The 27,668-nt window shown below is 42.8% G+C and overlaps 1 protein-coding gene across 6 annotated transcripts; it reads right to left on the minus strand.

Annotated features, from left to right (window-relative positions):
- Positions 1 to 112: 112 nt before the first annotated feature.
- Positions 113 to 26,358, minus strand: kat6b (K(lysine) acetyltransferase 6B). 6 transcript variants are annotated; one of them, XM_084343026.1, is made up of 18 exons: positions 26,111 to 26,358; positions 24,342 to 24,401; positions 23,050 to 23,909; positions 18,386 to 18,494; positions 16,055 to 16,170; positions 15,754 to 15,835; positions 15,124 to 15,253; positions 12,920 to 13,881; positions 11,682 to 11,803; positions 10,247 to 10,359; positions 9,982 to 10,123; positions 9,686 to 9,847; positions 8,475 to 8,568; positions 6,680 to 6,911; positions 6,255 to 6,414; positions 5,536 to 5,826; positions 4,374 to 4,668; positions 113 to 4,251 (listed from the first exon to the last, which is right to left on the minus strand). In XM_084343026.1, the coding sequence occupies exons 3-18, from the start codon at positions 23,665 to 23,667 to the stop codon at positions 1,403 to 1,405; spliced, it is 6,477 nt and encodes a 2,158-aa protein (XP_084199152.1). In that variant the 5' UTR covers positions 23,668 to 23,909; positions 24,342 to 24,401; positions 26,111 to 26,358; the 3' UTR covers positions 113 to 1,402. The 6 variants fall into 6 exon arrangements, with proteins under 6 accessions (XP_084199152.1, XP_084199154.1, XP_084199155.1 ...); XM_084343028.1 differs by lacking the exon at positions 24,342 to 24,401; XM_084343029.1 differs by lacking the exons at positions 24,342 to 24,401; positions 26,111 to 26,358 and adding an exon at positions 24,560 to 24,841.
- Positions 26,359 to 27,668: the final 1,310 nt, after the last annotated feature.

Raw genomic sequence — 27,668 nt, forward strand, 5'->3', positions numbered from 1 at the left:
TTTTCTGCAGAGAAAACAGCTGCCTGGATTACTACGAATTCAAACTCCATCATTGCAAACTCATTCGCCTCAAGCTAGTCAAATGCTTCAAATTAAAAGGAGAACAATCACGTACATGGTCAATCATAATTTATTCTTATGCTAAAATGTACAGCATTTTAAGTAACTGACAAAAGGAGAAAAGTCATAAATACAAGAATGTCATTCTGTCCGATTTTTGTGCACATAGCCAGGTATTTCCCCCCTGTTCTTACCAGCAACTCTGTACAGGTACAAAGGCTACAAAAGAGCAATATAAACAAAAACACAAGTACAAGTTGCGTTTTACATGCAATCCATTAGCTTAGTTTGGTCTATTCACAGGCTCTATTCTTCTACACTTCGGTAAAATATAAATCCAACATTTTATAAAGATAGAAAACAAATCTACAGATGGAATGAAAACGTAGCTTTAAAGGCATTATGTAAAATATCGACTTTGGACTAAATTTATATTTTCTTTATTGTTATTCATTGTTATAATCATTTAGTTCTTTTAAATTCTGCCACACTTCTGGACATTTTGAAATGTTTTAGAATTTTTCAGGGTACAAACACTGAGATATGCTTTGTTATTTTGACAGAAATCAGTCTGCTTTATTAAACAGAAAGCTGCCTCAAGGAGATCTGTTACAAAAGACTTCAGAATTATACATACATAGCAATAAAACCTCTCAAACCGAACAGAAAACAGGACTAAGTTTACATTTTTTTACATTATTAGAATTAACAAAATATAGTTTCATCTTTCTCCCTGTGGAGGGAAACCTAATAAAGGCCAGATATCTTTAAAATGGCTTGCTATTAAGCACAACACTTGTACAGTACTACTCAATGCACTGTCACTAACAGAGACTGAAGCATGCTAGTTGTCACTTTACAAAATAAGTACAATAATTTAAATATACAAAGGCATGAGTATAGTACAAACTAATTGTCAGCACTGTTAGACAGGTACACTGAACAGGTTCAAACAGCCACTAACTCCACTTGTAGCAGGCACATTAAATGGCTTCATTTGAGGCTGCTACACGACTGCAAGACCACTGATGAAATCTCTACCTCTGAGCTCTGAACCCGCCCTGCTCTAAAGACACATCAGAGACACTAACACTAATTAAATAGATTTTCATCGTAATGATGTAAGGCTTCCCATTTGGAGAAACAAAAATACTTTTTAACATTAGCTTCAAAGTTTACTCATTGATGAAAATTTTTGCATTCTTTCCAAGTGCTGCTGCTGGTTTTTAAGTAATAAACAATAACAAAAAGACACCAAAAAGAGGAAAATAAAAAGGCCAGATCAGTGCATCTTTAAACAGCAAAATGCACGTGAGAAGAAACTGCTCAGTCCTGCGGACAGTTACCGCCTGATGAAAGGCCCCTTCAGGGACTGCTTGGACATGCCAGTGTTCATGTAACCATGGTGACCAGCTGGAGTGTACACCATGTTGCCATGTGGTGGAGCCTGCATGGGCTGCTGGGGGTATGGCTGTGTTCCCATCATTCCCATCTGCATAGAGTACTGGGGTGACTGGTTCATATAGGCATGGTTGCCATGGTAGCCACTGTTCATCATGGGCTGGCTCATGCTGTAGCCGTTCATGGCGTTGAGGGAGGGCATGTTCATGGAGTTGACATTGTAGGCTGGTGCCGGCATGATGTTCACGCTCATGTTCATGCGTGGCATGGCAGCCAGCGTCCTGGAAGGCGCCTGCATGGCCACAGTCTGTGGCGGCCGGGCGTACATCTGCTGCTGGTGGTGCGACAGCGGGGCCGACTTGGAGCGTGCCGAGATGTGACTCTTGGAGGCCATTTGGGGCTGGATCCGCTGCGAGGGCGGGATGCCCATGTTGCGCTGTAGCATCATGGGTGGCGGGGAGCTGAGATTTGGGGGCGGGGTCATGGTGGCCTGCACCTGTGGGTTGGGGACTCGATGTGGCGTCTGGGATAAAGAGACCAGGCTGGAGTGCTGAGATGACAGCGATGGGGTGTTTGCATAAGATGTGATGGGGTGTGAGGCCGAGTGGTTGAAAGGCAGCGAGTGAGGATGGTCTATGAACGTGTTGGTGAATTGCTGCAGTTTGGCCAGACTGAGGCCGGACGACTGCGAGTAGTGCCCGCTGCCATACTCCCCCTGGTGGTTGATCCTCTCGTAGAGGGCGAAGTTTGGGTTGCCAGATTCAGGGATGTCTGCCAGCTGCATGGTGGTGGTGAAGTTGGTGGGGATGGCACACTGTGCCATGGACTGCTGCTGGCTGTGCTGACTGTGTTGATTGTGAAGGCTATGCTGAGCGTGCTGATTGTGCTGGCTGAGCTGATTGTGCTGCAGGTGGTGATTGTGGTGGTGACTATGCTGGTTGTGGGGATTGTGTTGACTGTGCTGGCTTAGCTGATTGTGTGGACCGTGCTGATTGTGTTGGCTGTGCTGATTGTGTGGGCCGTGCCTGCTGTGAGAGTTGTGTTGACTGTGTTGGCTGTGCTGGCTGCGCTGGCTGTGTTGACTGTGCTGGCTGTGCTGGCTGTTGCTGGGGGGCCTCTCCACCACCACACAGCCCTGTGGCGACTTGACGTTGCAGTGCGGCGGCGAGCTCAGGCTGTTCTGCTGAATCATCCCGCAGCTGCCGGGGTTGACGGCGGCCATTTGCTGGCTCACGGCACAGCTGCTCTGGGCCAGGCCACTAGGAGGGATGCTGCCATAGGAGCAGCTGTTCTGGGAGGGGCCTGCCCCACAGATGCTGCCCCCCATGGTCGAGTCGTAGCTGCTGGGGTTCTCGTAGTTCTCGGTGGTGCTCTCGATGCTGCCCAGATCACTGAAGCCGCTGTCCACAACCTGCTGTGAATGATCCGACACCGACGGTACGTCCATCATGGGGCTCGTCTCCATGTTGTGGAGCGAGGGCACTGAGATGGCACTGTGGTCAGGGCTGATCTGAGTGTAGCCACTCTCCAGGATGGAGACAGCCGGGCTGTTAACAGAGCGTACCGACTGACTGGGATGGGATTGCGCCGAGGAAAGAGGGCTGCTGTGGTCTGACTGGGGGCAGTCATCCAGCGAGGTGAGCTGGGGGCTCTGGGCCACGTGGGTGTACGTCTGCAGGCTCCTGCAGGGCTCCTGGGTCTCCACACAGTCCTGGAAAACATTCTCCCGCTCAGTCTCCTGCGTCAAGGACTGAACAGCTTGGGCTGTCTCTGAGTCAATCTCTGTGCAGACTGGAGGGTCCTCCCTCAGCACGGGACTGAGAGCTGGCCTCTCTGCAGGCTGAGGAGGTGGGTGATCCGGACAAGGACTGGGCGCGCTCTCTTCCTCTGACTCAGAGTCTGCAGGGTTATCAGAGTCTACAGCTGCTACTGAAGCCACTGCTACTGCTTCAGGTGGTGGTGTTGCTACTGTCGTTTCTGTCACTGCCTCCTGGATGCTTTCTGCAGCAGTAGCTGGTTCCTCTTCACTGCACGGTACTGTAGAAACCTGCTGACTCAATTCAGAGTCATTGTCTTCTTTTGGATCTAAAAAAGGTTCGGTGCATTCGGGTATTTCTTTCGCACTCTCTTCCAACTCTGCTTTGCTGTTCTCAGGTTCTGCTGGCTTGCTGTGACTGTCATCTTCATCATCTGCATCCTGATCCTCGATTTGAGTTCTCTGCCCATCCTCCTCCTCATCCTCCTCATTGTCATTCTCTAGCGATACAACACCCTCTGTGCTGTGTTCCACATCTTTGGCTGGGGATTCCTGTCCGTGTTCACTCTCTTGGTCTTGCTGATCATCTTCAGGTGGTTCTGGGGAGTCATCTCTGTCCTCAGGCGTGGGGGACATGGCGCTGGGAGAGGCAGCAGGTGAGCACACCGGTGAAGCCACGGGAGATCCTTCAGGGGAGCTCGACTTCTGAGAGCCAATGTCAGCAAGACTTGGGGGCTCAGAAAAGGACCTCTCTAGAGTTATGTCTGGACTAGTGGGGCCCCTGTCTGCTTTGCTGCCCTCGTCTGCACTGACAATATCCTGGTCAGGTTCCTCTTTTGCTTCTTCAGTTTGAATGTGGTGCTGCTCTGCCTCCATTGGGGTTTCAGGGGGTGTGTAGAGGTTAAGCTTGAAGCCCATCTTCCGCTCATTCTTTAGTCTCCATTTAGGAGGGCCACGTTTCACTCCTTTGGGCCAGCCTTTCTTCCGTTTCACTGGACGGGGTCTGCTGGGTCTCTTAGAGAGGACGTCAGCTCCTTCAGAAAATAAATAAAAACACTTTACTTCTTTGCCAGAGGGAGAGAACAAACTGCTCAACATAAATTCATGAGAAATGATGTAATACAGAGTATTTTTACAACCATCAAGATGCAAATACCTTCATTCCAGTGTTCAAGATTGTCTTTCTGTGCATTTTTCTCCAGCCTCGGGCGACCTCTCCGGCGTTTCATTGGTGTAATCGGTGTCTTGTCCTCCTGTTCCTCCTCCTCCTCTTCTTCTTCCTCCATCTCGCCCACTCTGCAGGTGCGCTCCAACAGGGGCATAGGTCGCTCATCCTCTGAGTTTTCGAACGGCTCGTTCAGCACCTCGGTTGTCTCAGAGATGGTTTCTGTTGTAACACTGCTGTTTATTCTCTTCCTTTTACGCCCTCTCTTCTTGAGCACAATGGTTCTCTGAAACACAAATAAAAGAGGAACCAGTGAAAAACAGAATAAAACCTCCATCAGAGCAGAGTAGTTTTGTAAAAACTGAAAACTAGGGCACTAGGTGGATGACCTCCATGTGGATATAGCAGGAATTCATTCAGGCTTTTGTGCTAAATGTAAAATGTTAAAACCACACTGTGAGACTAAATGTTTGAGCAATGCAGCCTGGTGTGGAAAACCACAAATGAGACAGGCAGAATAAGCAGAAACCACAGTCTATATTTTACATTCTCCAGTTGTTTCCCACTGGCTGCCTCCGACTGAACCGCTCGCCTCTCCGAAATCCTTCACAAGAAGAATGTGAAATCAATACTGTAACTAATGCACTAAATAAACTCGAACAGCCAGTGTCGTTCTGTTCTGGTTCTCACACTGTTTTTGTTGAAAAGGTCTCCCTGACATCATGCACCCGGCTGTAATATTATCTCCAGCACAAGGGGGCAGTGCCATATAGACAGAACAGATGTGAAAAGCACAGAGGAGGGCAGTAAATTAACCATGACCACTGACAATAGTACAAGGTTTAGCCTGCACAGTCTCGACACCAGCAGTGAAAACACAATCTATTATCTACAGCTGCAGGCACACAGGGAGGCTCCAGATGACAGGAGGAAGCCACTGAACCCTCCACTGAATTCATGAATATTTATCAAACCTTTCCATCTCACCAGAGTACACAACATGGCCCCTAATGAAGGAAAACACCTAATGATATACATTTAATTCCACTTTGTCCTCGAATAAAACTCAAGATAATCAATGAGATAATCCCGCTGGGGGACTTGTGGTGATGCAAAAGGAGCATGATTCACAACAACAAACAATAAAAGTCACCTTTCTCTTGGCTGCGAGCATTGCATGGGCTTTTGTCAGGATGGGTGGTGAGCCATCAGAGCCATCAGAATCATCCTCATCATCGTCGTCGTCGTCATCGGCCTCGTCATCGCTCACTTCCTGCGACTGCTGGATGCGCCTGGTCCAGGACAGCGTGGGGCGGCGTTCATAGGTCCTGTAGGGAACCTTGCAGTGGACCTTCGTGAGAGGTTGCCTGCTGCTGTGAGTCATCATGTAGCCCTCCCTCTCCTCCTTCTCCCAGCAACTGGCCTGCTCCTTCAGCCGCTCAGCCTGGTAATTAAACAGACAAGACGCATTATCTCTGGGAAAGGCGCACGCACGGCTCCAACATCTGAGCAATGAGGCTAATGGGAAAACAAGAGATTGGAATTAGCATCATGACAAATGAATCACTGTAGGTTCCTCCTGATAATAAGAACAGCGTCCTGATTGGATGCCTGCCCGTCATGGAGGAAACATTTCCGTTAAGTAACCGTGGAAAGATTGCATTTCATGGAATATTCAGCACTATCAATTATGTAGTGAGCTGATTTAGGGCAATTTTGCACAACATTAGATGCCTGCTGACAGTGAGAATGCGTTTCCTTTTAATGGCCTCTCTTTGAACTCTCCAGCTAATCAAACAAACATCCAATAACAGCATTGTTGGCAAGTGTAAACAAATAACTAGTTTGCCCTAAATGAGCGAGGGAACCTACATCCATCTCTGCCTCCCTCTCCTCCTCAGACAGGACGGCGTTGAGAGTTGTGGAAGGCGTCCAGCGCAGGGCGTCGGGGTCCACCTCATTCCGGCGTGGGTTAGCCCTCAGGCTGTCCATGTGCCTCTGGATCAATCGCTCTCGTCTGATCAACACGATCCTAGGTCACAATGAGAAAAGCCAGGCACAGAAGTGTGAAGCGCTAAGAGACAGAAGGTGATGTGTGGTTAAATACAAGCACAAAGACGAGCTCTTTGGGATAGCAGGTGCTCCATGTCCTTGGGGGTGCTTAACCTGACTTACTTCTGTCAATATTCAGCGGCATTAATGGATATGCTGTTAAAAATATCCGCTGGCCTGGATAAGTCAGACGGCATACAGAAGCGGCGGCACAGGCTGAAGGAGACTGCGGCTCGGAAACTGACCTGCCATCCTGTCTGTCAATCATGCCGAGCTGCTGGAGAGTAGCGGCGATGTCATGTGGACACATCCCAGTGGCCCTGCTTATTCCTTTAACACTGATGTGTTTATCTGGGTGCTTATAAAGGTACTCCAGTATGACACTTTTCCAATATGCCAGGTAGGATAAGCGACCCAGATCTGACAGCGGTTTCTCCGGGGAGCCGGCTTGTCCTTCTTGCCTGGTGAGAAGGTAACCTAAAAAGACAAGATTCAAACAAAAACAAAATGCTTTAGTCAAGCTGGAGGCTGCTGCGGCTGCGTTCATTTCAGATTGCAATTCAGTCCCTACACCCCCTCCCTTATGGATTTCATATTCATGTAAGGATGTGACACCGAACCCTGGTTGGGATTTCACCTTCAAATAGTATAAAGGGAGGCGAGGCAATCAGTTTTTCTCTCCTTCAACCTCTGTCAGAAGCTATGATACATGCTGGCAAGGGCAACAAAGGAGGTTGAACGAGGGGAGTAAAGAGGAAACAAAGCGACAGAGCGAAACAGAGAAGCAGCTGGATGTCATTGCTCACAAGAGACTACACTTAGGAGAGATAACGAACAGGAGAAAAAAAAAACCTAATACTAATATGTATCTGTGTGTAATTAGTTTTATAGCAGCCCTGTCAAGGGTCATCCATTATGAGCGGCATGAAATTAATTAATGCCTTTTAATGTGCACCCACTACCGAGAACCAAACAAGCAAATCTAATCACCAAACAGTGAACACATAATATTCCAGTAATCATGACAATATTCATTACTAAAGCTAAGAAGAGCAGCCTGTGATAACAAACACTTAGCGATGAATATTCAAATAAATTAATTGAAAAAAGTCATATTTCATTCCGTGCCATTTTACAAGTATATTATCATTAATAAGCCGATACAAAAGAGCTACTCAGCGTCCTTTGAATTATGATTTGAAAGAGATCATTTTTCACACAGGCACCCACTAATGCTCCGCTCTCAGAGCTACCTGAGACAAAGTGTTCCTCTAATACAATCCAATATAACAGAAAATCTTAATCTAAACAACTTCCAGCTCCAAAGCTACATTTTCCAATAAAGCCTTCAAAGAGCTCAGAACTCAGCTGTGTTCAATCTCCCTTAATCCCTGTCTTTGTTATCAGCACACTCTCAATATCACAGATCCTCTTGCATCTCTGTGTCTCAATGGCTCCCAAAGTGAACAGGAAATCAAATGCTCCATTACCGACCGCCCACCCCGCGCTCGCTCCCCTTTTCCTTCTCTTCATCACACACAAACTCGGCATAGAGACAACTCCCGAAAACAATAAAACGCCTATAATGACAAAAAAAAAAAACCCTGCCTGCCTAAACACAGAAATCCACTCAAGGCAGCAACTGTTTTCATAAGTGGACCGCAAGGCTTTAAATATTGTATGTGATGCATTTACTGGTCTAAAACATAAAAGCAGTATCTACACCTCATCACGAGTCAAGGAGAGAAATGGGGTATTTTTCCATGAAAAAGCTCTTGAAGCGATGCTTGGGTGAAACACTATTGGCTGTCAAATAGTGTATGCAGCCAGAATGTAATGTTTCTCGCTCCTAATCTTCGGTGATTGCCTAAGCACTGTACATGAATGCTCTTGATTAGGCTACTTCAAAGCCTTAACCAAATAACAGCACCTTGCCACAAGCTACAAATTCACCCCTTAATCTGAAAGTGTTTGTAAAGACCAATGAATAATAAAAAAAAAACTCAGTTCAGTGGTCTAAAAACGCATTAAGGAACTTACTGAAATCAATAAGGAACCTTCCAAATCCTTGCCTTTGGTACTGAGGCATGATCATTATGCAGGAGACATTGTACTTCTGCTGGCAAAGCTTTTCCTGAGGGAAGGAGAAACAGATCAAGTATGTCAGAGCTCTGCTGAAGCTGGCAATTTACTGCACCTGCCATTGTCCTTGTCTAAAGCTGTGCACGTGCACACACACACCACACACACACACACACACAGGGTGATGAGCTTTCACTGGAAAGTTTCACTATGTTCTGAATCTTGGCCACAATAAATGTTAATTATCTTTTATGGTTAATATGGCAATTATTTCTTAGTTACTCGATTGTTTCTTATTTAAAATTTCATAATAATCAATAGCTGTGTTTCCATTATGTCCATGTGCATTTTGAAGTATTGCATTAGAAGAGGTCGATTAAAATGGCACGATTCGCAAAACTTCCACCATTTTGCAAAGATGTTTACATGCTCGCTTGAGTTAATTTTTTTTCTTTTTCAAAAAAGATTATATGCTAAATAGGAGATGGAAAACACTTTTCCCGAATAAGATCTGACATAGCGAACATTTAACTAACATAACGGATCAACTGTTTTTGCTTTGAGAGAAAGAGAAGGAGCAGAAGAAGAAGTAGAAGAAGTAGAAGAAGAAGAAGAAGAAGAAGAAACCAACCAACTGATTAGTATTCTTCTTGTTCTTCTCTTTGAGGTTTTTTTGGCAGTTAGAAAACAACTGGTTTTGTTTCTGGTTCACAACCTCTTCTTCTTTTATTACATAAACAGAGAATAATTTGATAGATAATTTGGCCAAAACTACAATTTGCATAGCCTAGTTTATTCACTCCAAACCAGATGATGAAAACGCACTTAATTCCCCTCGCCCTTTTTTTTTTTTTTACGCAAAATTTTTAAAAGTATGCTTCGAATTTGCATGAGAATTAGATGGAAACACAGCTAATGGTAACAGCCTATGAGGATAATGAATTTACAATTATTCAAAACAGACAAAAACAAAAAATCCAGAAGCTTAATCAACAAATATTTTGCATTTTATCTTGACTAATCAATTAATCGACCTCACTGTGGTAAGTAAAATCCACGTTACAAAAATGGACATATAACAGTTAAGTCTTACTGTATCAGTATCACTATTCATAAATGATGTGCGGTATATTCCTTCATTTCCCATATAATCACTCTATAATTCTTACCTTGGAGAAATAGCCCACAAGATGACAGCCTTTCTCATCATTCTTTGTAAGTATGTAGAAGAGGAAAGGCTCCACATCATAATACAAGGTCTTGTGATCCAGGAAAAGCTTGGCTAACAGGCAGAGGTTTTGGCAGAATAGTTTGCTGACATTTCCATCAACCTAAACACGGAATAAAAAGAGCAAGAGGACACTGTTCAAACAGCTCCCATTTTTCCCTCCTCCTCCCAGAACCCATTCAGTGGAATCTCATGCAGCATACAGTTATTGCTTTATTGCTGTAAAGGGAAGCTGACCTCAAATACGGAAAGGTCGTCCTTTCTGTAGATTTCATTGGCTGGCGGGTGGAACCAGCCACACTTCTTTGTGTGTCTCTGGAGAATGTTTTTGCTTCTCATGTACTTCAGACAGAACTCGCACAGATAAAGCTTTTGTAATCTGACGGAGACAAAAGGGACAGCTGTGGTTTGTACTCCAGCGACATTGAAACAAACATTCACATAAAATGACACTTTAATAACACAGAAACTGGCATTATTTGCAACGTGAAAGCAGCATTACCTCGAATATTCAGGCGGGTAAGGCGACGAGTACCAGGTTTGGATCTCATACTTCCCAAATTCAATGACGGCAGGGCATCGCACGGAGTCTGTGTTCATCAGAGATCCAGTTCTCTGTGAAAAGATCAAATGAAAACAAACGGATAAATGTGTTATCCCAGATAATTCATCCTTACCACGCCTCTAATTACCAGTCCATAATGGCTCATATTACAATTGTGGTCCACAGATCTCATGTCTAAACAAAAGCTAGATGAAATTTGACCAAAATCTGTCACTATAAAGACCTTAAATTCTGAAATGACATATAATCTTTAAGTCCCTTCTAATATCTGAGTTAGCATCAGATCTAATAGCTTTCAGAATAGCAATACGTTAAAAAAACTGGATGAACAAGAGTTTAAATTTGTCTCAAAGTACATTGAAACCGTAAGAGTACATAAAAAACGTAAATCAAGGTAATGCTGAGATAATTAATTATGTCCTTGTCACCCACCTCTATCCTAAATAAATAAAGTTAGATTAAGACTACAAACTTGCGGGTCTGATTGAGAAAGTTCTGTTGGAGGAACACAACACAATATTTTGTGACTCCAAAAAAGGACATTTTTGTAACTTCTGCGCTTAAATTTTGTAATATTGTCAAGAGATTGCCAATGAGAAAATTAAATATTTGAAACAGAAGTTGACAGATATTTTGTTACATTATACCTTTATGTAAATGTATGGGAAACAATGTGTATCTCTTTATTAGGCTATTAGGCGCTGTCATTATTTGGCTACAATCATCATTTTAAAAAACTCTATCTTTAACTTTATCTTAAGTTTGATTTGAAAAATATGTAAAACGTAATAAATTAAAGAAAAAACCTGAATAAATGATAAATTAAGTAACATAACAAACGGTGGCTCTGTTCAGCTGTGGGGGGCATTTTGCTAGCATGGTTTGGTTCCACTTTTCCCCCTAGAGGGAAGTGTTTTAAGTGATCACCTTTATTCTACACATTTCTATTCTGATTAGAGTGGTCTCTTGGAGAATGACAATTTCCCCATCCGTATGACATGGCTAAGACTCACTGAATGGTTTAATGAGCCGAGATCTCAACCTAACAGAACACCTATTGGAGATTTGGGACCGATGTGTTGAACAGTGATTGCCACCACCTTCATCAAAACACCAAATAAGGGAATATCTGCTGGAAGAAGGGTGTTTCATCCCTCCAGTATGTTTTTGGAGAATCAATGCCAAGGCTACTGAAACTGTTGTGGCGGCACATGGTGACACTTTATGTTGGTTTAGCATTTATTTTGTCACCAATCTGTACATATACAATAAGATGTAACCTCTTAGATGTCATTAGAAGACCTTATCAAACACCTTGTTTAACTTGAAGTTAGCAATAACATTTTTTTAAATTTCTTATAAGATTTCTCACCTGTGCTGCAAGCTCCTGCACATGTGTGAACGTCTCAACGTCCTCCTCTGTGACGTGGTCTCTCGACATGGCCGCAAAGTCGGCTCGGGCCTCCTGCTTCACACGCAGCTCCCCGTTGTGGCCTGTTACAGGCACAATAACACGACATCAACACATCAGATCGCACATCAGCACTGGCCTGTTTGAAGCAGCCGTGGCTGAATAATCTCATAAATGCATTCTATGCAAATGTGCTTATACTGTGAGTTCTGCTGCTGAGCCTGTTTGAGGCCGTGTCTCGGAGGAATTTCATAATGTATCATCTTTGCATGTTTATATGAAAATCCCTAATGTAATGAAGTGAAACTAAATCACTCTAATTGCGTAACTGCTTTCATGTGCTTAGTCATCCACCAAGACAGTTTCCCATGAATGAAGAAGCAGATGCAGTGAAGGGAGCGAGTGTCGACATGAAAAGCAACTGATGTCGGAAAGCAGGCAGTAATTCTATGAAAGACATCAACACCATGACTTAACCACCAAAACAAAAACCCATTACAAGTGGACGTGATGTGTCATTAACATATTTATGGGAATGTTCTGTTGGGATAAGTAGTGTTTGTGCAGCATATTGTTTAGAACTGGATGAAACATATATCCATTTGTTTTTCCTACGTGTTATTTTTTTTTTTAAACTGTGACTCCACTCCTGAAGACAGTGAAATGTAAGGGTTAGTGCACTTCTGGCTATAATCATCATGTCAGCTCTGAGTCAACTTGGGTGGGTGAATCACTGGGTTGTATGTGTCTAATGACCGCTGGAAGTGAGGTTGAGTGGAGACAGAGATTTCAAGAGTGAGGGTGGGATGAGGAAGAGTGCTGATGGGACTACAGCCTCTGCTAGGTAGTGATCACAATGTGAGCACTACTGCAGAGGGGTCAAGGACAGAGCAAGGAGCAACATGAGGGAGTTAGTGGGCCATGCACTATGACAAAAGCCAACGGGCGAGAGGATGGAAGCCACGTAAACTCCGCAGCCAAGTCAAAACGCAACGAAACTGGGTTAAGAAACTAAAAGAATTCAAATTAGGCAGAAGATTAGTAGTCTGTTAGAATGTTGAGGGTGTCTTCTCAAAGAAAAGATTAGCTCTAGTCTGGAAAAAAAAATAACTGCGAGTGTCAAGCTTAAAAAAAAAATAAAGAAGAAGCTTAAAGGTGTGGAGACGCAGGTCTTGGCTGGAGTTTCGAGCCTTGCTTACCATGATTATTCTCAGGCTTAATTCTTCCGTCTGTCAAGTCTCCCTTTCCTGGCGAGGGGGCTCCCTTCTGAGGGCTCACTTTATACCTCAGCCTGCCTAGTGTCCTGTGCTTTTTAAGGAAGGGGTTACGTTTGAAATGACTGACCATCTTAAATGGGTGTCCTCTGGGTCGGCCTGGCCCAGCAGATGTGGAGTGTAACCTATTTTTATTAAACTCGTTCTTTCCAAGGCGCTGGGGCCCCGTTTTGGACGCATGGGGAGAATCCTGCTTATGGTGCATGCGCTTAGGCGGCGCGTAGCAAGGTAGTCGCTTTTTCCGCGACTGTCCCTGAGTAGTAAAAATGTGAGAGAGTCCGTCAAATAGTCCCTTAAGTTGGCTGCTATTGCACAGACTACTCAGGGAAGGAACACTAGACTGGCTGGAGGAGCTCTGGGGTGAGTTAGCAGAGGTGGAGCTGCTGGACACCAGCGAGGGTGGGCTAAGGCCCGGCAACGTGGGAGCGGGAGGGAGGGCAGAGGACGAGGGGGTTATCTTTTGCGTGGCGTCAGCAGCGAAGGCAAACGGCTCTGGTGGCTGGGACAGTTTGGGCGGACCCTTGTCTCTAGAGCTTAACTGTCTGGCGGGCGACTCTACGGCTACAGCTCGCGAGCGACGGCCCACGGGGGAAGGGGTAAAGAATTTGGAAAGCCCATCGATAAGCCCTTTGGTTTTCTTGTTAACGGTGAGTGTAGCTGGGGTGGAGGTGGGCGTGAGGGGGGGAGTGGTGGTGGGGGTGGAAGTGGTGAATTGGGTGGCGTCGACCACACAACAGGGGTCTGCAACAGCCAATCTGTCTCTGGCGTCCTTCACAGATGCAGCATGACCAGATGAAGGTGTGGAACAGACGGTAATCTTTTGACCCCTACCAGGTGACCCCCTTCCTCCAAGTGCTACCATGGAGCCGTCACCACTGGTTAGAGACCTGCCAAGACAAGGAAAACAAAGATCAAGTACTGTATGTAAGTGCAATTTGAAGGTGCTTGTATTTCCATTTTATGTTATTTTATACTACTTTTCAACTAGTACTTTTAACTCTGCTCCATTAATCTTACATGTACAGTACTGACAAAGGATGTGATCAACTTCTTAAATATGATGCAACGTTAGAAATCAACCCACCAACAATATATGAAGTTGTTAAACTTAGCTTCACCTCTAACAGTTACGATATTAAAGTGCTGCTTACACACTCATTCATCAATTATGCATTATCTAAGGGGCCATTCTGAATAATGAGTACTCTTATTTTTGATATTTTAATTAAATTTTGCTGATCTTCCACTACTGCAGACTGCACCCCAGATCTCTAGAATTCATTCTTTATTTCTGCATGAGTAACAAGTGTTTTTTGGGAGCAATCGACACATTTTGCATTCCAAAAACTGTGTGAAGTTCAGTTGTGCTTAAGTAAATAAATGTTAATTAATTTTGATGAGAAGAGAAGATTTCACCGCCACTTGCATTTAATTATTGTTTGCTCAGTGTGTTGTTTTTCTCTGTGAAAGATAATTCCAGTTTATAACGGTCTTACTTTATAATCTGAATCTGTTATGACAACACTGTATGCCAATAGAGCTGTGACGATTAATGGATTATTTATCAACTATCAAATTAATCCAATGAAAAATAGTTCTTTTTGTACTTCTGCAATGATTTACTCAAAAAAAAGTTGACGTATTGGTCACAAAGATCTTTTCTCAAGACATAAAAGGTGGTGTGAAGATTTCTGATTTCTTTACTGCCTTGTGACAGTAAACTAAATATCTTTTTTGTTGTGAATAACATAAGTCACATGAAGAAGTCATCTTGAGCTTCGGAAACAATGATTAACATTTTTCACCATTTTATCTTATAGACCAATAACTAACCCATTGACTAAGAAAATAATCGACAGGTTAATTGACAATAAAATGAATCTTCAGTTGCAGCCTGAACGTACAAAAGTTATTGCTCAGATTTGGAAACAAACAACATCTGTAGGTTGATCCAGAAACTCTGTATATAAACTGCTGTGATATTAATTTGGGGTTTTGAATTCTTTTCAGCAATGTCACCACATTACAAAACCTTAACAATTGACTGCGAGTACAACAACTACAGTGTTATTATAACCAGTAGAAACTTTCCTTTAAAAGTACTAATATTGAGGTTATTGCACACTTACATTCTTTGTTTGAGCTTATTTCTGGGCCTTCCGATTGGCTTTGCATATCGACGTTTGATCTGATCGGCTTTCTTGTGCAGCAGCTTCTTCCCATTCTCCTTCGGCCTGCAGACTTGGCAGATCCAGGTTCCTGGAGGGTGTCCAAACACAGAGAGTACCGTTTAGGGTGGGTTCATCAATTCAGAGGACATACAGTACGTTCATTTGAAACATTTCCTTTAATACCGAGAGCTGGCGAGACTCCCACCAGCTCACAATGACAATCAATTACTCAGCACAAAGTGAAAATCCATAAGAAAAACATTGGGTCAATTCTCTGTCCAGTGAAATAGACTTCGTGTCAGCTTGTTGAGCAAAGCTATGTGACTTGTATGAATTGCCTGCCAAACGTCCTACCACAGTACGTGCACCACCATTACAAGCCTCGCTGTAGGGTCAGTACTGTAATCCAGAGATAGCAAATCTCCCCAGGGATGCTGAAATAATTTGATATGCATGCAAAGCTCCTAATAAGCCACCGCTGCCTCTCTGTGTGCTGAGTGACAGCCCCATACGGCCGTGTGTGAAGAAAAGGCTTTGAAATGACAGCAGAGAGGGAAACAGAGAAGCCAGACAGTGTAAACACCTCACCTTTTGGCATTCTTGAAAGCGGCGGGTCGCAGCATTCCATGTGAAAGCCCCGATCACATGAATCGCAGAATAGCATCTCATCCTGAAAGGGAACAGCAGGCATGTTTGAGGGACGTCCCTGTCGCATACGTTTAACACCCCCCCCACACCCGTCATTTAAAATCTTTTTCCTGCACAAGAGAGGCTTTAACAAATCTGAGGGAAAACCAACAAATCCTCAAGGATGCACAAAATGACATCTACCTCCAAGCCAACAACACTGAAAATGGTAGTGATAAGATGTATGTATTGTGATACTTACAGCATTCTTCCCCTGTATTCGACAGGAGCTGCAGGTTTTGCATTCAATACACTGCCATCGTAATCTCTTCACATTTGAGGTTAATTCGGGGGAGAACTTCAGACATGATGGATGCCCTTCAGAAGCAATCGAAAATGCATATTAGGAGTTTTACCAGTGTTGACGGTGTCACGTAGCCAGAGGCTTTCTATTTATTCACACAGTACGGTTAAATATTAACACATTACCTCATCAGAAACAATGGCGTGCCTGTATGTCCACAACACTTTTCCCCCCCTGCCACAAGTTGTGTCTAAAAACAGTATGATCAAACATCTGAGCCGCTAATTACAGATAATTTGATCTTAATGAGGCAGAAACAGTAGCTGCACTCATTCTAATGGAAGCCGATCCATGAAAGTCATGTAAAAGCTTGCCTTCTCTCTCACCCGGCTCCCTCTCATGGTTGTAAAACAGCTGTTTTACAGTGAGAGCACAATTTGTGTACACTACGAGCGGTTAATGAAAACCACCTCGACGCTACTTAGTCAAATTTGTGCTATAAAAATGTCACCAGGAGAACAATTCCTTACGGCATTTAAAATAATTGTTCAAACATAAATGACTCCTTGGCAGAGGTAATTTTATGGGGGGTTAGCAGTTTTGTATGGAACAAAAGAACAGTAAAGGAAATGCCACCAATCTGCAGCGGGAAAAGGGTTGATCTTTGATCCGCTGTACTTGGTGCTGCTCTATAAGGAGAATCTGAATTGAGGGAAAATGACTTGGGTGATTTCAGATTCTAACAGCCACTTATGGAGCATCTGCCCTTCTTGAGCCCGATGAGGGTTGCAAGCAATTTGGATCCCTCCAGCCACTCAATTTGAACATTGTTCTTCCATTAAATCCCTTAAAGGGAAGTGAGAAATGTGGAACAAGAATGTGACATCTGCCTCGCTGATGCTGAGAACTGCTGCTACAAGGGCTGGGTGTTATGCTACTACACTGTATACTGATAGATAACAGAAATGTGTCAACAATCTGAATTTTTCTGAGGTAGCTATGATATCTCTGGTTTTATTATCTGGCAAATCAACAGAATCATAAAGGCAGGAAGCCTTTACGAAAATGTTGGCTTTGCAGAATGTCTGTGTCAATACACAGATTTTTAGGTATTTTAGGCAAGAAACAGACATTTTCATGCAGTTATAAAAACATTTTGGCCAACTGAATTTCCAGAAAATGCACCATATCATACTTTAGCTCTAAATGCTAAAGCTAAATGCAATTCTTAAATAACAATTTCTTCTTACAACAACTCAATATCATTGTCATTTTTGTTTTTTTTTCATGTTGCATCTTTACCAAATGAAGGATTCAAAGCTAATGCAAGTTTTTAAAAAAGCCTGACCGACTTTACTGGCCAATATTGGCCTATCACATATATGTTAGTATCAGCGTATATGTTGTCCAATATCCGCTGATAAAACTGTCCTCTGTTACGTAACGGTTACAAATGCAGAGGGCCTCAAATCTGACATTCTTGTGCTAACTGAAAGTGTCCCAGAGGGGTTTCCATTTTGGGGTCTGTCTTGTTCTTAACCCCTGTACCCTTCTCCATATCAGCACTACGAATTACCAGCTACACTCCTCCAAGTGTTGCTTTTTAATGTACCTAGGGTTTTGACAGATTTAGGAAACTGCATTTTCATACTATGCACCTTAAACATGAAATAACTTGGACAGAGATCTGAATATAAATGATGAACTTAAGGATGTCATTCAGAATGTGGTGAAGGCGGCATGTGGATGATTTTCTTGAGAGGCCACTGTGTTTAAACACCTGTTCTCCTGTTTTATTGTGGATATGATGTTTCATATGTTATATTTTATTATGGTGGGATTTTGTACAGCTGCTACCTTGCCCACGTCTCTCATATAAAAGAGATCTTGAACTCAATGGGACTTCCTGGTAAAATAAAAAAAATGTGTTTGTTAACCACGTCTGAGGGATCAGGATTTTTTATATAATTATCTATTATCTATATTCTATTCCCTGATATCGTTGACGGCATTGGCCTTATAAGCAGATTTTGTTGAACACATATGAAGAGTTTTTGTCTGATTCAATCTAGATCATTGCATCATAACAAGTGTTAATATTTCACATGGGATTTTGCATGTATATGCCATACTGTGAGATTATATCTCCGACTTCTATTCATCATATAAATTCACACTGTTGCTAGTGAGCCTTTGCTAACATACACATGCAACAGTTTTGTCCAGACGACAGTATGTTATAGCTTGTGAGAACATCCAAGAACTGAAGCGTTACACAAGGCGACTTACCACTGCTCCCACAGTCTGCACAGGACAGCAGCTCTTCTGGCCGCTTGTCCCGATTTGACTCTTTCGTTCCAAGACAGAAACTGCATATTGGGATGGGGTCAACCCGGAGCTGGGTGGGAACACAAACAGAGACAAACTGTTTAAAAAACACAAACGGGCACAGGCTGTGTATGAAGTGCTTGAAAGCCTGTTTGTTTTCGGACATTTTATCCTGCCGGGATTTTTGAGATCACTGTGGACATATTGTTGGTTAAAGCAGGACGATGAAACCAGAGTGTGCTTTAATGAAAGAGCCAGAAAAATATGAACTAGAAGCATGAGCTCAGAGAAAGAAAAAAAGAGTTGACTTCTCACAGACTAGAAATGAATAATAAATGAGTCTCATCCTCAGAGATACGCTGCGTTTGAGATCCACCTCCTTTATCCATTACATCTGAATGGGTAAGTGATCTTAGTAATCATAGTTTAAGGGCTTAATCCAATTCTTAAAGCTTGCACTCCAGTCTGAAAGGATTAACCAGCATGTAATCAAATTACCTCAATAATAAAACATGCTCTCATTGTTACCGCCATGATCCACTGTAAATGTTGCAAGTCTCAGAACAAACACTCATTTAAGGGCTTACGGTTAAGTTCAGAAGAAGTAAAATATGAGCACAAGGTTTAAGAGGATTTCCCCATTGATCACTCACAATGAGGAGAGGCTGATTTCACAGAGGAGGAGACTTAAAGCCAGTCAAAACCAATCGCAAGCTGAAATCATGACCAGACTAAACTCCCGCTGACGTAATGTGGCTGTCCCTTAAAATATGAGATCATATACACCAGCCTCTAGAGGAGCATCAAACAAACTGCTGCCACCTTTCTTTTCCTGCTCGAGAGGACGTTCTTAAAGGAAAATAACACTCACCGGGTGTGGGCATAAATAACCCACCTCATCATCAGTTTACACACTAAGGCCTCGTCAATTGACCGGTGCTTTGAAGGGCACTCTAGGGATGCCCATAATTAGTTCCTGGTTTCTATGACGCACATCAGCATCCTGACCTCAACAAAATTTGCGACCTCCAAATCTCTATTGGTCGTGACCTCCTCCTGACCTGCAGCTGAATTAAAGGGAGATCTATTTTTTTTTTTCATCCGTCAACAAACACAAGACAGGAGCATCCTTTCAACCTGCCTGCCACATGATTGAGCTGAACCCCAGGAGGGAAATTCAGCAAGGATGCAGCAGGGATTTTGGTCATTGTTCCTGGCTGTTGTATCAATTAGTTGTTACGGTGAGGGGAAGCAGTTTACTGCCACATCAATGATTACTCTATTTTCCAACCTGCCAGGTCAATATTTGCAAGCAGGCACTGGCATTAGGAGCTGACTGCTGCTCACAGAGCTGCGATTATGGACATAAAAAAACGCTGAAATGCTTGTGTGTGAGGGGGCTGCACCTGTAGGATATAACACAGCGGCTCAGAGGTAATCAGTGATTTTCATGTGGTCTATTGTTATGGAAGAAAAATTAACACATTCTGTAACTGTAATTAGTACAATCTTGTTGAACAGGCCTGGTCATATTCAGCAACACTTTATAATAACCATCATTAATAAATGGCTACATTTATAGTTAAATTAAACTTAAGTTAATAGATATTTTACTGTTAAACACTGAAATGCTTTGTACACAATTTATTAAGCAATGCAGGGCTCCAGATGAACTTTTTATAAGTTCCTATTACATTATATAAATGAAGAAAATAGGTTTTCTAGGCATATTAGTTCAAAGGCAACTGTCTAAATACCAAGTTGGTGTTTGTTAAAAAATATTTCTACAGGCTATTTTTTGTCTTGTTTAGACCCACCAATGAAAATGTTATGTCACTTCTGACAGATTTTTGGGCGCATGTGCAACCAAAATTGTTGCACCCTGGAGCCCTGCAATTGTAAAAGTTTATAAACATCAGTCACAGCCACCCAAATAATGTTTATAGATGAACTACACAGTACTTACGAACTATTATACATGCCAGTTACAACTTTACAATAAACCATTGTTTAATGACTGGTTTGTAAAGCATTTATTGTTTGTTAACAGTGAAATAAGCATCAGCTTAAGTTGAATTAACTAGATATAACTATATCATTTAGGTCATGTATAGCTAAGCTATAATCAAATGTCAAACATTCTCTGGTTTCAGCTTGATTTCTTTGTTTTCATATCGCTGTAAAATTGGAATATCTTTGGATTTTAGACTGTCGATTGGACAAAAGAACCAAATCAAAGATGAGACCTTTGGTTGTTAAAACATGCAATGAGCAGTCAGACATTATACAGCCTAAATGAACAATTGAAAAGATGAATCAATAATGAAAACAATCTTTAGTTGCAGCCCTACATGTAACCCCGATGTTTTGTTAACTGGACTGCACCAAGTCTGTCAGTTTAGGGCTCATCAAAGTTTAAATCCCACTTCCTCCGAGTATAAATAAATGGAAAAATGTTGGCTTTTTGTCCTTTATCACAAGCCAGTCTGTGTTATTATCACTGCTAAAAGATGCAGCCAGAGGCGTTTCATAACAAGGCCTCAGTGTTGTGATCTCTTCAAGAGTTACATGTACAAAAAGTGCATCTGTGTCATTCTTATTATGTTGCCTGCAGAGGCTAACTGAAATCACTGAGTAAACAATATCCTTAAAGGCCTTAGAGCTCTGATTTGGCTCTAACAAACAGTGCAAATATGATTTCTGTGACAGAATTATAGATACAAGCAAGAAAACGAATGTAAAAAGCTCGAGATTAATAAGACATCAGTGCTAATATGCAGCCTGTGCACACTGCTGATGAAATGCTCGCCGCTGAAGTCTTCACTTCATAACATAGTCTCCACTGACTGAGCTATGAAGTCTAATCCAGGAACTGGAGAATTAATTTCCATCAGGAATATTCTAAGGCCTGGTGATTTTAAACCAATAGCAATTTGCAACTGCAAAAAATGGAGAAACAAACACAGCTGAAGAGATGCTGATGATTTACTCGGGGATTCTAAATTAAGTACATTACAGGAAATTATGCTGCTTCAAAAGAGCAGGCTGTCCTGAGTGAGGGGGTGGGGTCCTATTAGAAAACTGCTGGTAGAGAGAGAGAGAGAGAGCTCAAGTGGTTGCATAACGCAGCAGGAGGAAAAAAAACTCTCATTCCTTGCCTTTGTTCCTGCCAGAGTCTCTTCAGAATCTAATAAACTCTAAACCAAGACTGCTCTTTTTTACCTCAAAGTATCTCTTATTCTCAACACACAGACACACACACACACACACTTGTTCTTCAACAACTGAACAGGCAGAGCTGTCTCATCCTTTGAAGTGAACGGTAAACCTGGACTGGGCTAGGTGATGTCATCAGGCCCGGAGCAATAGGTTGAAATGTTCCAAATGGAAAACAGCAGGCCTTCCTCAGCTATGAGAACCATCGCAGGACACTGTGTCTCTAAACAGTTCTCAGTTTCACTTTTGGCCTGACCACAGACACAGTCACAGTTGTGGCTGCAGTTTCAAGGTGTCGCTTCCTGATTATTCACTGTGAAACTGGTGGGGAGCAGGGTGACATCTCTATAGCCTGATGCTTGCTAGCCACTTCAGCTGCACAACTTGTGCATAAACTATTAGACCGCACTTCATCTTGATAAAGCCTCAACACGCCATCTGCAAGGAGCCTTCACAACAAACTATCGAGATGACTGTACACCGCACACATGAGAACTATTTTCCATGAAACACCCTCCCGTGTCTAACAGAGTCTTAAAATTGCAATGCAACTACAATAATGCTGTCATTTTAAAGACATCTGTCGGCAAAGTGTGTTATAGCTAAGCACAAGTAACAGAGACACAATCTCTGCAAACTTGACACCACCCCTGAGGTGCCAAAAGCAGCAGAAACAATGCAACCTGGAAGTTTGTTTATATGGTTTTATTTCCTCTCTGGGGCATCTCAGTTAGCACAAAGGTCATAATAGCTGCATGCAGTCTGAGAATATTCTGTCCAACCACACATATTTCAGCTGCACAATTTGTCAAGACTAGTTTACGCTCAAATTTCCAATAAAACATCCCAAATCTGTTCACTAATGCTTTGCTAACTCACAAGACAGCCAGCCACATCCCCTAAGGTCATTAGGCTAGAGTTACATAACCTGTGGGAAGTCTACAGCAGACTGCCTACCACACACTGTCAGCATGACTTTCTGATTATCCAAGCTCTCTTATTATGGAGACCAAAAGCAACACAGCCCCCAAAAGGACACACTCTAGATGGCGTTGTGTCTGACCTTCCAAGATGGAGTTGCAAAGATGAAGACCACAATTGTAAAATTCCTATCAAACAAATTCCACTCAGTGGAGCCCTTAACTTTCTGGAAACTCCTTAGTGATTAAATCATGGAAAGGTTCATAAAATGTCATTAGCTCTCGCAAAAGAAAGCTTTACTACATGCTGGAGCTGGATAAGAAGTAACCCACAACACTAATATTTAACATCAATAAGAATATTTTTGGCAGGAATTTTACTATTGTGGTGATTGGGATGATTCTTAAGGGAAACAGCAGCATATAGATCAAAGTCCAGGGTAACATGAGGGGAAAAGAGTGAGGATGAAGCGGCCAAGGTGTGTGTACCTGGTCTCGCTCATGAGGGAGGAGTGTCACTGATGACAAGACCAAGGGGGAAGCGCTTGGACACCTGGGGCCCCTTCCCTCCGAACTGCCATGGCTGAGCTTATACCGCGGGCCATTTTTTAACAACCTGCCGTTGTTGACTGACCGCTTGGCCGCCAGCCGTAACCTCTGCCGGAAAGCAGTGTTGTCAACAATGTTTGAGAGGTCATCCTGGTTCCTCAGATACCTCTCGATGTTCTTTAGCGAGGAGCCATGGGTATCATCCAGGCCCTCGATGGCCCTCTTAAGTATTTTATTCCAATCAATATGGCGCAGATCGCTTGAATTCCATATAGATTCCTTTGATGGCACAGATACATTTGCAGGCGGGATTGATCCAACTCTCCCGGGATTTCCTGGGTCCTTGTAGGAGGCACTCCCCTTATTTGTAACCTTGAGAATAGAGCCATCATGAACACTTAATTCCAACTGCTCAAGGACGGTCTTCTTGTCCAGTCCATGCGATGTGGCCACCGCATGACAGATTCTCTCCTCTGAGGGCCTCTGCTTTTGCCTTTTGATTTTCTGTATTGCTTCAAGAATCCACTCCGTGTACAGAGGGTTTGCAAGTTTTACCATGGTTGAACAATTAGACTCACAAAAATGTGATCCATACAGATTCCCCCTTTCTGTTGCTGAACACCGGGTACATCCACATCCTTGGTAAGGTCAAAAAGTTATGTTCCACTACAGCATCCGCATATTTCTTCTCAATCCTTGGTCTCTGACACTGAACTTCAGGAAAAGTTGGCACGAGTAAATTCCACAAGTGTAGTCACCAGCTGACCTGGAGCTTTATTTACTTGAATCCCAGATCAAATCTAAAAGGGAAAAGAGCAGAGGAAAAAATGGTCAAATACTTCCTCTTATTCACATTGTATAAACTAGCTTATAGCATGTTGGATGCAGAGGCTAAGCTAAAGGAATGCAGGACTTTTAAGATGTGTTAAACAGATGGACATAAACAGATGCAAGAGCTGTCATGGTTGCTAAAGAAATGCGAGTGGCTTAATCCACAGTCTGACACCGCAATCCTCACATCAAACCATATGTCCCCTTTCAAAAAGAGACTATTTTGTAAAGTAGTAAGTTTTCACACAACCTCAGGTAGCTAACGTTAGCTAGAAACTTCCACGGAGCTCTGGGAAAAGTATAAATAGTCAGCTCGACTGATACATATTTTCGCTTTCAGACTCCTTGTCGACATGAAGAGAGAGAGAGAGAAAGAGAGAGAGGAAAAAAAAACAACCCACCCTTACAAGTTATTCCTACAGCACGTAATTCCCAAAATGTCACCGCGACGTCTTCACAGTCTGAAACACACGAAGTGGCTCAAAAAAGACAAAAAGGAGATCATACGTAAAAGTTTAACCGTTAGTTGCCCGCACGCGACTTTTGACAGCTCGACGTCCGCAGCGACAAAACTGATCGGCGCGAGCGTTTAATGACGGACGTAATAATCAATGCTCACTTCCTGACAGCTGCCGAGGCACGTCCGCAAACATCCACCGAGTCCTTTCACGACGGAAGACACCGGTAACAAGCGCGTAACAAACCCGGAGTTGTGCTCCGCCGAGTTGAGCTGATAAATGACAGTGTTGCCAGCATTACTGATGTCACCTAAACAGTCGCCATTTTGTTACAATGTTGTAGTTTACATGAATCCGACATGACGCTGATTACAATCCAATGGAGTCTCATTAAACCTTACCTACACTAATGTGCCCTCCCTAGCAACTTCAATATTGGCTGTAAAGACAAGATCCGATTTCTGGTTTGATAAAGCACATGTCAATCTTTATGTATGAGCTCACTCTAAGAGGCACGGCACTGGCTGTATGATCTGTCACTTCACTCAATTGACCCGCCTCTTAAGGTGCCTTCAGTGACGGATTGATATCATTTACCTCCAACACTCATAATATCGGAACTTATAGCTCTAACGGCAGCGGCGGGGTATTATTAAGTCATAAATACGCTATAACAGGCATAAACTGGCTGAGTGGTAATTAAATAAGATGAATATTTAACCTCATTTGCGAGGCGTTTAACACCGGCCCACCTTTACTTCCATTCCTCCTTGAAACAGTTGGTTACACTTGAAAGTGATTTGGGAACATTTTAGACTTTAATTGGCTGTTTGTTAAATCTATCATGTCTTTGCATAAAAACCTGCAGAGGCGATTTAAAGTGGAACATCGTATATTATCAATCCAAGGTAGCATATTCAAGACTCCTGCAGGCTAAAATGTGTCTAAGCTATCGCCTTTCCCCCCTCTCTCTCTCTTTATCTTCCTCCCTTTTCATTATTTCCCCGAGAGGAGCCGTAATTCTCCTGATATTTAACATTTAAACTACGTGACGTTAAATTGGAGGGAGGTGGGGGGGAGCGATAAATAAACGATCCGCCGAGCAGAAAAAAGTGTTTTTCTGCTCGCTCTGGCAAGCGAGAAAATTATTAACGTCCTGTGTTGCGCCGTGCAAAAGGATGGCATGACCTCTTTATCACCATTAACTATCAAATATCTACCAACGAGGGGAAAAATAGTGAGCCCTGGAGAGGAAAAAGAGGCGTTCAGGGGGGAATACAAGTTAACACGACTGCTGGGAGAGCAGCTCCTTCATCACTGCTTCTCAATTATGTATCGCTAGTTTCTTTAGCTCCCCATTTCTCAGCTTCAGCTCCGCTCTCGTTTTGCCATATTTTATTAGGAAATGATACACAAGCCTCCTCTGGTTTTTCTTTTTTTTTTTTTTTGCTTCCTCCACGCCGTTTTGTTACACGTTACACAAACAGACCTGCCTATCTATCTATGTAATGTTCCGCCGCCGTGGGCGAGTAAAAAAAAAAAAAAAAAAAAAAAAAAAAAAGCCACAAGAAATTAAACGAGCAAGTTTCATGCAAGGATGAACATATAACTAGTATGAAAGAAGAGAGAGAGAGGAGAGAGGAGAGAGGAAGGAAGGGGAAGAAAAAAACGAGGGCACACAGGCTACCGTAAATATTTGCTGGTTAGTTTACCTCTTCAAGTTTTTCCCCCCCTCGGATACTCCTCTTCATTATCGGGGAAACGTCGAAGGATAAAAATGTACAGCGACATATCCGAAGCGATTTCGTGGGATTTGATCTCTTAAAACGAAGGCTGAAAAGCTTGCGCCGAGACATGGAGAGGACCTGATAACAACTAATTGAAAGGTTAATCTACATAGCAGCCTGTGACAAAGTGGTACCCTCCCCCTTCTTCTTCTTCCACTGTAGACATCCCTACTTCAGTGTAGTGGAGCGGACCGTCGCCCCTTTAGTGCGCTCCTACAATGATATTGTCAATTTCACTTTTTTTTTTTTTTCTTCTTTACCCCCCCCTCCTCCTCCATCAACATGTCCAGCGATGAGCCAAGGGAAACATTTTTTCACTTCATATTTTCAGGATTAGTCTCGGCACTTTTTTTTTTTTTTTTATGTCATAACACCCCTATTAACATTTATTCCCTGTGGGCATTTTTAACTCCCATTGATGTGCTGTAGATATAACCTCAAATGTGATTGATTTAGACATAAACACAGACTTTTATTTTTTTAAATTTTTTTTTGAAAATGAGCTATATCCCACAACCTAGGGGCAAGTATGAGAGATATTATACACCAACACCCTAATCTGCTAATTAACTTCCACCATGCCTAAGGAAGAAGAGCAATAGTTGTTAGCAATAATGTAGATCATTAAATTGTCAGTCTTTAGATTTGCGTGCTCCCCTCCCCTCATTCACCAACTCTTACAAAATGCCAGAAAGCTCATTTTTCATGCAGTAATACAGATGTAATTAGAGAGATAATTGGTAACTTCCCATCAGATTATCAACACGCGCTGTAACTGTACAGGCAGCTCAGAGATCTCAAATGAAAACATTTAACCCCGGCGAAAAAGACGCATTTGCATGCGTTTAATTCAGGTGTTAATAGTCTTGTCATTTTGTCATTATGCTGCATCTTCATCACATGCTCTCCTTATTACCTTGATGACCTCATTGATTCTATTTACCTGTTCGCCTGTGCCCAATTTGCAGCGTTAGTGTCTGATAATTTGTGGTAAATACCTGTTGTGATTTTTTTTTTTTATCAAAGCAGGTGTAATGTGAATAACATGGGGAGGTGGAGGGGGTTCTGACTGGTGTCATGACGGAGGCGCTGACCAAAAACCTGCCTGTGTCTGGTTATAATGAATGCCACCCTGGGCCCCAGCAGGTCCTCCACTGCTGCATGGGTCCAGGGATAATTTGAATTGGAGCATGTGCCATTGCAATCTGCCCATCCCCCCCCCCCCCCTCCTCAATCCCTGCCAACTGCCACACTGGTGTTCACAAACACTGCTGCCCATCTGCGGGGCAAAACACTGGCCAGGGCCCCAGTTACTCCATCGCCCGCATTCAGAAAAATATATTCTGGTCGTGAACTCTTTTTTTTTTTTTTTTGTTTCGTAAGGCAAATATCGCAAAGTCAAGTTTTTCCTCTCCCTCCCTCAAAGTTGTTAACAGCATATTTAACTCAAAGCGGTAAATGAAAAGAGATTTTGCAGATTGCT

This window comes from Pagrus pagrus, assembly GCF_965226575.1.
Source record: "Pagrus pagrus genome assembly, chromosome: 21".
In the NCBI taxonomy this organism is placed as follows: domain Eukaryota; kingdom Metazoa; phylum Chordata; class Actinopteri; order Spariformes; family Sparidae; genus Pagrus; species Pagrus pagrus.

Excerpts from the sequence above, each read along its gene's own strand:
- kat6b (XM_084343028.1), bottom strand. The coding sequence starts at position 23,667 with ATGGTAAAACTTGCAAACCCTCTGTACACGGAGTGGATTCTTGAAGCA. Across the intron at positions 8,569-9,685 it reads TTGTGGGCTATTTCTCCAAG|GAAAAGCTTTGCCAGCAGAA; the intron begins GTAAGAATTATA and ends TCCTTCCCTCAG. Across the intron at positions 6,415-6,679 it reads ATTGACAGACAGGATGGCAG|GATCGTGTTGATCAGACGAG; the intron begins GTCAGTTTCCGA and ends ATTGTGACCTAG.